Here is a 12,494-nt window from a genome sequence, read left to right as displayed (position 1 = left end):
CTTTCTTTCTTCTGAAGTACAAAGAGCTGTCTGTCAGTGAAGGGCACACACAGCTCTTTAGAGATCTGCTGGAGCCAGTCCTGCTGGGGGGGGGGGGGGGGGGGGGAGGGGAATAGGAGCAGGTACCCAAAATCAAGCCAGGGTGCTCTTGGTCCCAGTCCAGAGAGGATGCTGTTTTCCTGACACACTCCCAGCCCTGTTTGGGAAAGTAATTCACCATTTCATGATGTCAGCCGAGTGCACTTTCATGGGACAATAAGGCATTCTGGAGTATGTAACCCTGGAGTGTCCTGGCATAGAGTGATGGCCAGAGAGGAGGTGACCCGCCACCACCACCTCTGTTTTAGGAACACAGAGCACCTAGCACACTGGGAGGAAGGGCTTTGGTGTGGGGCTTCTGCATGCTATTGTGTGTCCTCTTCCACCTATATATCTATAATGGGTTTGTTGCCCTTACTGGTCTTTTGCAGTACACTGAGATGTTCCTCAGTCATGGGTCCATGTCCCCAGCCCTTGCCCCCTTGCAGGGTCCCGGGAGGAGAGATCACACATATCTTTATTCCACTTCTTCCACCCAAAGGAGTCCTCGGTGCTGTCCCCTCTATTCCTCTCTGCCACGTCTGTCGCGCAGCCTGTGGGCTGGTGGCCTGCAGCGGTCTGGGAGCAGAGGGGAGCTGAGGGATGCTGGTGTACTTATCTCGTGTGCCTGTCAGCAGCTGCCTCTCCTTCTGTACTGCAGCAGCTCCATCACTGCGCACATCTGCTGGACTCATATTAATGTCACGATAGCGAGGGAAGAGCTGGGGGAAAGTGCCCAGGGCATCTGGGATTTTGTTCTGAAAAACACAGGTGCTAACACCAACCAGCAGAGTCACAGCTTGCAGTGAGCGTTGTGTTGGTCAGGGCTGGTGACCATCCCAGCTGCGCACAGCCAGACGGTGGGGTTGGGCCACCCCAGGGTGAAAGGCAGCGGGGTGACTGTGGGTGGCATCACCGGCGCTCAAAACAGGTCAGCCACTACCCAGGGAAGTGCCCAGGGCTTTGTGCCATCCCTCTGCATGTAAGCCCAAGTGCCAGGCACTGCCCTCGAGCCCTCGGATGCGGCTCTACAGCCACGCCAGTGCTCGGGGACAGCCCAGGGACATCGCTGCCTCTTGCAACGTTTTGCTGCAGAGTCCCAGGCGTGCTCCCACTGGGGCAGTGGGCAGCACCGCTGTACAGATGTAAGAGGAGATCTTGTTTCTCTCAACCTGAAACCATTTCCTTTCCCCCACTGCCCTCCCTCCCCTCGCCCCTAATTTGTCCCTGGGGTTTTAATATCTATTTCTCCAAGTGCCACGGGCCAAATTTACTGCTCACATAACTCCACCGACTTCAATGGAGAAGAGCATTTAGGGTGCTCCAAGGAGGCGTAAGTAGGAGTGATGTGATGGAATTGAGTAAAGGAAAATACAGTCTGACTGTCAGGAAGAGTTTCCTACCAGCGAAATCTATAGACTGTGGAAGTTTCCCATGGGAACAAGCAGAAACCAAGTTGCTGAAGTCATTTTAAAACAGCACAAGAGAATAGGAAATCAGCTCAGTGACTGGCCAAAAGGAAAAGCGAGATGACATAATGCTACTTCTCCTTCTCTAATTTCTGCGGCTGCATTGCTTTGTCCATGGAATTATTTTCACGCAACTGGATTTCTCCTTGTTTTTTGAGAGATGCAATGGCCCTTGCTCCTTCTGGAGAGATTTCAACTCCTCTGCTAAATTCTGTCCTGGATTAAAGCAATACCCACTGCAGCCCCTGTTAATCCTCCCGTTATTCCTGCTGCTTGCAATCCTCTTCTGGGTTCTTCCCAAGCTTCTTCCCTGACTTACCTGAGTCGCTGGCTCCAGTTCTGTACTTTAGGTGGCTGTACAGCACGAGTCAGGCTAATCTGGGAACGGTGGCAGGGCTCACCCAGGCTACAGAAGCTATCAGACACTGATCTGCAAGCAGGAGAGAGACCAGGGGTGGAAATCTTCCTACCTTCAGGGATCCTTCAGGTAGATTCCTGCTAGATCATCTGCTGGAAAATCACAAAGGCGATTAGCACACAGTGAAACAGTGCTTTCCCTGGTGACTTTTGGTTGTGATTACTGCCTGGCTGTTTTGGGCTTGGTGTGTAACACCAGCTCTGTGCACGCAGTGGGCATCCCTGCCTACCAGCCGGTGGCTTTCACAATCTCTTGCCCACGGAACTTCCTAATGTATTTATGAATGACTTAACATTCGCTCATCGTCTCAACATTAGCAACTTAAAGCTTGACTGCTAGCAACCTCCTACCTCGTACAGTTCCCAGATAATTACAGATTAGAACCAGCTAATTTTTATTTTTGTAAAGCTGTCAGAGATCTATGTTTGTTATTATTGTCTCCTAGGTTGCCAGTTGCATAAATACATATGTAAAAACCCCTTTGATCTCTTAAGTATAATGACACAGATTTATCAAATGTTTGCCTTTTTCTGTCTCTTTGAAAAGGCTGATTTATGGAGTGCAGTCCCTACCTCCCTTTCTCTCTTGAAATATGAAGTGTTTGTGAGCAGCCAAGGTAATATTTAATATCCTGCCAAGAATCCTTTGCACTTCCTAACAAATGAACTACAACCTAACCAAATGGTTCACATCTGTTTAGCCTCTTCTCCTTTTTAACTAAACAAATTAGCATTAGAATACCTGGGAGGCACACAAAGTCCCTTTCTAGATGACAGAACACAGACAATTATTAGCAAGGGGAGTAACTGTACTGAAAGGGGCAGGCATGGACCTAGCAGATGTTTTCACATCTCCTGTAGTGCCCATGAATGACCCGCGCCGCAGAGGACACGCTGCCACGGCCTTTTGAAGTGGGTGAGGAGTCCATTCACAGTCCCCTTCTGAATGAAAGCCGAGGCAGCAGCCTCAGCTGGTTGAATGTTTCATTTAAACCTCTTCCAGCAAAGATAAGTTTTGCTGGGTTTTCTTCCCCCCCCCCTGTAAATGGCTAAAATAAAGAGCATCGCCCCACTCCTGCCCACCCACTCGCCAAGCCTGGAGGCAGCGTCCTGCTCTGGAGGCATCAGGCACCTCTGGGTTGGTTTCTGTCCTCACCGGCGGCTCCTCATCCCCAGAGCATCCAAGCACCCAGCCTCACTGCCCTTTCTCTCTGTCAAATAACGTAAAATTGGGTTTTAGGGGAATCACAAGGCTTGAATGAACATCTGCGAAGTATATTTTTTAAAGGCTTCTTACAGCCTACACACAGGCAACTACACACTCATCCCCCTTCAGCCACGCGGGGCTGTCCCAGCACCCCTGTTCCCGCTGGAGTCTCACACACCTCTGGGTCAGGGGTCTGGGAGCAGGTCCTGGGGCTGAGGCAGGACGGGATGGGCGAGACGGGCTCTCGCACCGCGCTCCTTTAATTGGACTCATCGCTGGAGGGGGGGCAAACAAATCACATGTGGTATTAAGGCTAACCCTCGGCTTTTGTTGTAGATGGTTTGAAGAAGAAAACGCTCTAAAGCCTCACAGAGATGCTGCTATTAATATGTCATCTGAATAACAAGTGATCAAACTGAACAACAGCTACTACCAAAATGTGGCTTTGTAGCACGGGACCGCATGGGAGGCAGCAGGGAAAATCATTATGAACACACCAGTGGGGTGCAATTATAAATAAAAACAGCTCTGTAAAGGCTACAAAAGCAGCAGTAATCAGTCCAGGCTGTGGTTTAGTAAGGGCTGAAGACACTCGGGGAAGGTGCTATTTATTACCAGAGACAGGGACACCGCTGGATTAAGGGGTGCAACTTCAGGATAAGTCAACAGAGGGAGTTCCCTGCCACCGCGGCCGGGCGAGGCGCAGCCCGTCCGTCCCGCTGCAGGTCCGTGGCCACCGGCCCGGCTGGCCAGCACGGCCCCCCCCGCAGCCCCTGCGGCGAGCAAAGCGCACGAAGGGCCGGCAGCGCCGGAGCAGGTGCCTTGGCTCCGAGCTGCCAGAGACACGGGCCACGGCTCCGATGGCAGAGCCCACCGGGGCTGAGCCCACCGGGGCTGAGCCTGGCAAGGCCGAGCCCGGCAGGTGGTCCGTACAGCTGTGCCCCACCAGCGCGGTGGCTCCTCAGCTCACCAGCACACCGGCAGGGAGGCTGCTCCCACGGGATGCGGTGCCAATGCTGATGGGGATGCTGGGGGGCTCTTGGGGGCCAGACCTGCCAGGAGCAGCGCGGCAGTGCAGCAGACAGACCCCTTCCCGTCCCCAAATGGAAGCATTTACCAGCTACTGGCAGGTCCCGGAGGCAGTGCCAGGGCTGGCCGAGGTCCCCAGGGCTCCGACAGGGTGGGACAGACCCGCACCCCACACAGCGCTGTGAGGAGCACAGGGCAGAGCCGCTGCGGGAGCATCTGCCTCCAGGTGCTGCCACCAGGCGCTGCCACCAGGCTCTTCCCACCACACATTTCTGAAGAGAGGAGGGTTAATGAGCCTCACGCCCGATGCATCACCCGCTCCTGCCAGTCCGGGATCCCACCGAAAGCCAAGTGCATGTAACAAGCAAACAGTGGCCCTAAGCAGCAGGCCAGGGACATCAGACAGGGGAGGAGAGATCTAAATAATGTTCCTCTCTCTGCTGCTGGGTGACTGTGTGGCCCCGCGCATCCCGCTTCCCTCGGCATGCCGCGCTTTGCTTCCCCTTCCACGCTGGCTGGCAGCGGTTGGTGCGGGGATGGCCAAGGTGCAGCACGTCCATCACCCAGCCCTTCGGCAGCTCCGCGGTGCAAGTATCCCAGTATCCGTACGAACCTCCGAGTTCAGCTGATAAACTCGGGCTGTTCCCTTCCCTGTTTGGATACCATCCAGCAGCTCCCCTGGAAGCACGACAGAAATGCCTTAATCACCTCGTTTGCATCTCTGTTTCAATTTTAATTTGATACAGTGCCTTCTCTCCCTGGCCAAAAAAAAAAAAAAAAAAAATAAAAATCCCAAACATCTCCCAGCCTTTCTCAGCTTTCTCGGGGCACCGGTGGAGCCCTCCTGTCCACCTGGAAGCTCTGTCCTCCCCAGCACCATGGGCTGGTCTCTACCCCACCTGCAGGGATGCTGCTCTCCCTTTCCCCCTTTCTTGCTTTTCAGTGGAGGAAGATGGGCAAAATGTCCCAACTGGTCCCAGTTAGGGACAGTTCAGTCAGTCTGGGAGATCAGAGCCCTTCTGCTTCCAGTCACTCAGGGCAGTTCCCCGAAGTCTGTGTTTCTGTTTAAGTCTGGCTACAGCTGCAGTTTAGATGGGTACAAGCAATGCTCTTTATAGAATGTTTTGTGAAAAAAATGTATGGAAGGGAAGCTGTGGTTACAATAGGAAGTGTTAGAGAGGGGAGCAGGGGACAGAACATGTGTCTTGTACAGCAAAACCGGGGGAAAAAAACCTCAAGCACCAAACTGCCCTGGCCTCTGGGGCTGCACACACCTCTGAGGTGTGAAAACCTCAACTCAGGTATCACACTGCCTCGCTCGACAGGCACGGCTGCAGCAGGACTCGTAGAAAAGTGGGAATACAGGTGTGAATTTAGGGCAACTTTCCTAGCTCTAATGGGGATGGCCAGGCACCCTCCCTTCTAGGCACGTCTTTTTAGTCCTTGCTGTCGCTAAAGCACAAGGACCATGGCAGCAGCACAAGGACCACAGCGGCAGCACAAGGACCACAGCTGCAGCACAAGGACCATGGCAGCAGCACAAGGACCATGGCAGCAGCACAAGGACCACAGCGGCAGCACAAGGACCATGGCAGCAGCACAAGGACCACAGCGGCAGCACAAGGACCACAGCTGCAGCACAAGGACCATGGCAGCAGCACAAGGACCATGGCAGCAGCACAAGGACCACAGCGGCAGCACAAGGACCGTGGCAGCAGCACAAGGACCAGTGCAGCAGCTCCCTGCCAGCTCCCCAGTCTGGTATCTGCCTACTCCACTCAGAGCATCACTTCAGAGGTGTCAGCAGCAACGCTCGAACAAGCATTTGGGAGCAGTAACCTCTCAGGGACTCAGGGAAACACAAGGTACCTTCCCAGAATGGATAAATGCACCAACCTGAACTCGCATGAGCCCTCTGCCAAATCGTCAGTTCTCGGTCCAAGGCCTGGAGGTGCCAGAACTGGTTAGGAGTGGTAGGAAAAATGTCTCCACATTGTGGGAAAACAGCTCGTTTTGCCAACCTTGTTCTGTGAAACAGTTGAACCGTGCCTTTTTGAAACACTGGAAACTAAACCCCAGCCCGAGGCACTGACCCAGGCTGGAAAATCTTCAGTGCAAACAGTTAAAAGTCTGGAAGCAGAAAAGCAGAGGTGACGGAAAGTGTACGAGGCAGAGCTGATGAGAGTTATTCCTGCCAGCTCTTTTAAACACATGCACTTCTGATGGTGGTCTAAATGGCTTTGGGACACTGCACACATGCTGTGCTTGAAAGACCCCCTCTTCTTTGGGCCAGGGAGCCTCTGACCGCTCTGGGCCTGAGCAACCTTTCGGAGGGGCAGGGACCCCTGCAACGTGGCAACCCAGACCACCGCAGGGCACAGTGACTATCTCACGTTCAAGAAATACTGAAAGCTCGGTCGACAGAAGGGTTTGGAAAGCAGCTCCAAACCTTGCTAACCTTTGCGTCAAAGCCCTGCAAGTCTGCAGTACGTTTACTTCAGAGGGAGCTGAAAAACATCAATGAAGCCACCCAGCAAGTCACAGTCTGAGGGACCCTCATGGAGGAGGGTCCTCCGCAACGGCACTTCTGAATTCACAACTCACTTGTCATCGTTGACTCCAAATCAACAACACGCTGTTTGGGAGGTGATGAACATTGGAACCAGACTCTGACTTGTCTTTGGCAGGGTCAAGTGCTGGACACACACCCACAGGGGACATGCCCTGCCCTGCAGGACTGACCTTCTCCATGACTGGAAGAAGAAATAGCAGCACCAAGAGGCAAGGGACCGGCCGAAGGACACGCCACCAGCGCGAGTGGCATCTTGCATCCCACGAGCCCTCGCCGGGGCCGGCTCTCTGCCTGGTTAAGAAACACCATCGGGAACAGCCTGCAACGGAGCTTCTAGCATTACCACCTCCAGCAGAGCTCCTTGGTAGGCAAACAGTGCTGATATTTCTGTTTTAACAGCAAAGTGTTCTGTAGACAGCCTGTGTTTCCAAGGAAGGGGGAATATCTAATCGCCTCTGGAGAGCAACCAGAACAACACGCTTTCTATCTGTAATGATAATGATTTCTAATAGTATCACTCTGTTTCCATTCCTGCTCTCCTGGGATTGTCAGAACTGAAAAGGACGTGTGTGTTTTGTGTAAGCCTTGAAACGCTGTGGCCTGGCTGAGTGGGAAACGCTGCTGGAGCCAGGAGAGTGTGAATGTGTTACTCTGCTGGGGCAGATTATATCGGAGATTGATACAGGAAGCGAGAAAAAAAAAACACAACCCAGTGGGGGAAACGAGAAGGGAAAGAGCTGTGTGCGCAGGGGTTGGGTTTCCTCATTCAAGCTGGAACAAAGCGCAGAGCCCAGCGGACTGCCTGGCCTGCCGGGATGCCTGCCATGCTGCGGTACCGCGAGCGGCTTCACGCAGGACCTGGGGTCTCCTTGCAAACCCAAGAGCTTGGGGCGATTCACAGGCGCGTAGCTCAGCTCCCCACGCTGGCCTGCCGGGATCAGGTGACTTGCTGAAGGTCAGAGCAAAGAAGAGGAGCAGGGGGGAACCCAGTGCCAGCTCTCTGCAAAGCTCCCCAAACCATCAGCCTTTTTACAGGGTATATGGAAAAATGGGTACAGGACTGACAAAAACATAAGCTATTTATTTGCCCAACGAGGTGAAATGTCACCGTGCCTGTTTTACAGCTGGAGCATATTTCTCCAACAGAGATCTGGAAAGAATGAAGATCCCCTGAGCCTCAGGGCTACTGTTTTATCCACAAAACCACACAAAAGGTTTAAAATCCAAATAGACTAAAACCAGCTTCATCCTTGAGTCACTGGCTGATTTCTCTGTGAGCTTCGCTGCAGGCTTCTCGTGGTGCCCACTGCAACGGCAACAGCAACACCTAGATGGGACCCTCCCGGCTACCAGCAGACCCAGTGGCAGGAGGGACATGGCACATTGCTGCTATTTTTTTCACTACCACATACATAGCAGGTATTCTGCAGGAGGACCAATTCACGGCAAGATCCTGAGTAACCGGGATAACAGGATGACAAACAACTTATATTCAAGTTCTCTCAGTGGGACAAGGGAAAAAAAAACCAAACTACATTGCAATTCTACATTGGAGCTGCTGTTTCGGATTCAAGGAGCTGTGCAAAGCCTGATGCTTATATGGCCCAGCACAGAGATGCAGGATGCCCAGGTTTAACTCCCAGCATTGCCCCGGCTGCACAAAGCGATCCCAGCTGGACACACTGACACACCTCACCTGCCTCTCCCCCTGCGGAATGTGGGCAGCAATCAGCAGTGCTGGGGTAGGGATGGCTGACATTAATCCTCCACGTACGGTCACAGGGACCACAAACACCCCTGGATGAGGGCAGATGCTTCAGTATTTGTTCCATTTCCATAGTGGTACCAGCCACTGTGCACTGTCCATCAAAAAGGACACCCGAGTGCACCTACTGTGCTACCTGTCTGCAACCAAGATTCCAGTTTGGTAATGTTTTTATTTTCAAAGCACATGCAGCAGCAAAACGTCCTAAAGGCAGTAAAATGACAGCAGATAGCTTCATCCGTACCTGACACATAGCCATTCTGTGGCAAAGCAGAGAACACCTTCTAGATGCAAAAAGCTCTTTTCTAAGGGAAAAAAAAAAAAAAAAAAAAAGGGTCTTTCTTATTTTCAAATCCCAGATCCACTCATTCTAAACCCAAGCTTTCTCTCCAGGCCACAGCGACTGGGCGTGGAGACGCTGGTGCAACTCAGTGACCTGCATTTTGCAGACACTCGGTGATGATTACTAAGCTCCTGTCTAGCCCTAAAACCCGTGAATGTTACACATTTTGGCCCAAGACATGAAGATGACTGCTCTTCAAAACGGAACCACAGGTATGTCTTTGGGACCTTTAATCAAAACGGAGTTTGTCAGGACAGCACCCGGTACTTGCAGGCTATCCTGAAGCCTGGCTCTATAATGACTTAGGAGAAAACCACAACCCTCCTGTTTCAGCACCACTTTCTGCCTCTGGGAGCAAAATCTGTGGGTTTTGTGAGCCATCTGTTCTTTTCAGGTTCCTCTCCCAGCTAAAGGTTGACCAAATCCTTTGGTTTTGCACAAACCCATTCCACTCCCATGCAACTTAGTTTCAATGTGCTTTTTGCACAATAAACCAGTATTTCACATGCTGTCCTTGCTCTTGCAGTGAGCCAGAATACCGTTGCTGCGAGAAATGCCACAAAACTTATCCAATACCTTTGCGATTAACTGAACCGTACCAGTGTTTCAATCATAAATGAATTATTTAAAACAGATTTTGAGCATTCATCTCCTTTTTTTAACAGTATGCACTTTATTGCAGAGAAGACTGGACGCGTTTTTAAAACAAATTCAGGAGCTGCACAGCTTCCAGACATTTCTACGAAGTGTTGCCCACAGTAACTCGAGTACAACGGAGTCCATCAGTCGAACAGTAAGAGGGAACTCAGTCCTGTCATCTGCAGTCACTTGAGAGAGTCAGAAAATCTTACAATTGATTATTGCAGAGCCATGTAAAACAGGTGGCTCTGCTCCTGCGAGCACCTCCGCCAGCAGAACAGAGGTTAACCGTGTCACTCCTGATTTATACCAGCATAACTGAGACCAGAAGTTAGGCCTGGATCATGAAAGCAGCCAGTGAAGATTTTATGTCAGCGTGATACGCACGTGGTGGCAGATTTGTGACGTTTCCCAAAGGGCTTTATTCGGGATCAGATTAGAGACAGTGTCTCCTATTTCAGTTGTTACTGTATCTTTGGATCTATGCACAACTGTGCTGCCCAGTCCCTCTCCACATGGGAAAGAAATCTTGGCGTGAAAACAAATCAAGTCGTAACAGGCACTAACTACCACAATAAACTATAACACAGCCTTTGTCTGCCCTGGATGCTGCTGCCTTTAGAAGCATCCCAGCAGGTCACAGCCAGCCCCAGGTAGGCTGAGGGTGAGCCACAGCCCCAGAGTGGGATCGCAAGCACATTAGACCATGGCTAGAAATGTTCTTCAGTGTATCAGTTAACAAAGATAATGCATTTTCCTAATGAGACCATCCACAATAATTGCTTTTGAGAGATGCTGGTCGCATCAGTAATTTGAACATTGCAGTATTAGATAAAAATTCCCGTGTGTTTTGTTTTTTTTTCCTGTAAAATGTCTTTCCTTATCAATTACAAACCCCATAAGTGAAGCCTTCTCTCTGAGCCACCACAGTGTGATACTAAACACAGTTCAAGCTCTTGATGCAAGTCCAGAGCTTGTCCGAGGACACCAAGACCGAACAGGCTGGCACAAGACACATTAGCATAGAAAAGCCTTAAAACTACCAGACTCTGAGATCTGGTTCTCACCTCCTACACCTTTTCAAAACTTCACTGACATAAACAGCAATGGCAGTTTCTACCAGCTGAAGATCTGACACATGGGACTCAAATCCTAATGACGTAAAACCACATGGGAGTTCGAAATTCCCCGTGATGGATGTACAGTAGAACAGCTCAAGAGTGTGTTCAAGGTATGTGCTATAAAAGCGCTGTTCATCTGGAGTTTGTTTAAATGCTGATGTGTAGTGTGCTGAAAGCCAGTTTTCTTTATGCCTTTAGCATTGTGCCAGCTGTATGAAAGCTAAAAATCTACGGGGGTGAATGGGAACCTTGGGAAAAGTAACTGATTGAAAAAAGCCTCAGAAACTGAAGGCTTCTGTGTGACACCAGAGCGGGGATGGCACAGATCGAGATGAGAATGAGTTCACCCAACCCACCATGTGCCTCAAAGCTTAATTTGGAAAGGATGCTCGGGGAGGAGGGGTGATAAATCATTCATCTGTCGCTTCCCGATGGCTTCGCCAAGGCTGCCAGTGCAGGCGGTTAGTAAGTGTGCGCATGTGACTAAGTAAAAACCTATCGACGAGACAAGAGACCACGACCCATGGACACTTCGGAAAGCCATCCCAAAGTGATGTGCTTCTGACGTAGGCTAAATTGAAATTTGTGATGAGTGAACAGGGCCTGAGGCTCACAAATGCTTTAAGCTCTCATTCCCCTTCAGAAGAAAATAGAAAATTATCACATGAAGTGGTCACCAGGCACAAATGATTCTTCTTCAAACAGATCCCCACAGGCTTCCCCCTTGTAATTACTAAAATGTGCTACCTGATGTGCCACGAGGACGACAAGTAATTGACATTTAAGGCAATCTAATTTCCATAGCCCTCCCATGACTTTCACCGAGCAGATCGCCTTTGTCTTCCTTCTCCAGGAAAGATTTCTTGCACGTGAACATGACAAGCAGCAGCATCGGCAGATGCCACAGGCTGCAGAAGAAGAGCTTCCTGGAGCTGCTGCGGTCTGCATCCCTGTAGAACCGAAAGGCGAGGTAGGAGATGTAGAGGTTGATGGGGAGCGAAATGACGGGGAAAGTCCACGTGGTGATGTCGAGAACCGGAGCCACCGTTGAGAGTCCTATTAAGGCCAGGCAGTGACGCAGAGCCACGCGCCTGCACAGCTCCGGGTGGGTGACAGACATCATGCAGTACCCTCCTCGGGAGTAATCTTCCCGCAGACCCCAGCTCAGGGCGTTGAAGTGAGGGAACTGCCAGGAGTAGAGGATTCCTCCTAACAGTAACGCACCTGCAGTGGGGGAGAGAGAAGGAAACACGCATCAGAGGGCCACGCAAGAAGCGCTGCATAAAGGCCCGAGCAGGTGAAGGCTGCGTTTGCAACCGAGCAGCGCTGCGGCCCCATCACAGCGCCCTGTGCCGCAGACAAGGCATGTGCTGGGAGACAACACGTTCTGTTGTTAACGGCACTTACACAGGGTTGCGCATGGTGGTTCTTCTGTTTTTGGAGCATTTAATTTGCAAAGCATTTCAACAAGTCACTTCCTCCTAACGAACCATCACTAATTGGTTTCTGCACCAATTCAGTCTCAACCTGAGGGAAGACTGATGGAAATGAAGTGAAGTTGGGCAGGAGGCTGTTTTCCTGGGAGCCTCTAGCTCCTACTCCCAGCTTCCCGAGTTGGTGCGTCTACAGAAGAACAAAGCCCCTGGGCAGAGCAGTGTCACACCACCCAGAACCACGGAGCCCTGCTCAGTGACAGCAGAAGAGGAGCGTAAGCGCTTCCTCCCGAGCACTGGGAAAACGCCAGCACCCTGGCAGCGGGGAGCACGGCCAAGCTTTCCGTTTGCCCGGTGCACGGAGGGAGGGGATTGCTCACGGCAGGGAGCGCCTCCACTGCGGACCTTGGGCAGGAGGCAG

At 51.5% G+C, this 12,494-nt stretch overlaps 1 protein-coding gene across 1 annotated transcript in view; it reads right to left on the bottom strand.

Moving 5' to 3' along the window:
- Nucleotides 1–10,382: 10,382 nt before the first annotated feature.
- The window catches only part of LOC121081302 (protoheme IX farnesyltransferase, mitochondrial), a 104,587-nt gene continuing 102,475 nt past the window's right edge, over nucleotides 10,383–12,494 (bottom strand). Inside the window, exon 7 of the mRNA XM_040580216.1 lies at nucleotides 10,383–11,864. Within this exon, the coding sequence (XP_040436150.1) occupies nucleotides 11,422–11,864 (443 nt within the window). The 3' untranslated portion in view covers nucleotides 10,383–11,421. The remainder of the gene's footprint in view (nucleotides 11,865–12,494) is intronic.

The sequence above is a fragment of the Falco naumanni genome, chromosome 1 (genome assembly GCF_017639655.2).
Source record: "Falco naumanni isolate bFalNau1 chromosome 1, bFalNau1.pat, whole genome shotgun sequence".
Taxonomy (NCBI): domain Eukaryota; kingdom Metazoa; phylum Chordata; class Aves; order Falconiformes; family Falconidae; genus Falco; species Falco naumanni.
Note: the sequence above shows the minus strand (reverse complement) of the source record. Positions and strands in the feature narration are given on the sequence as shown.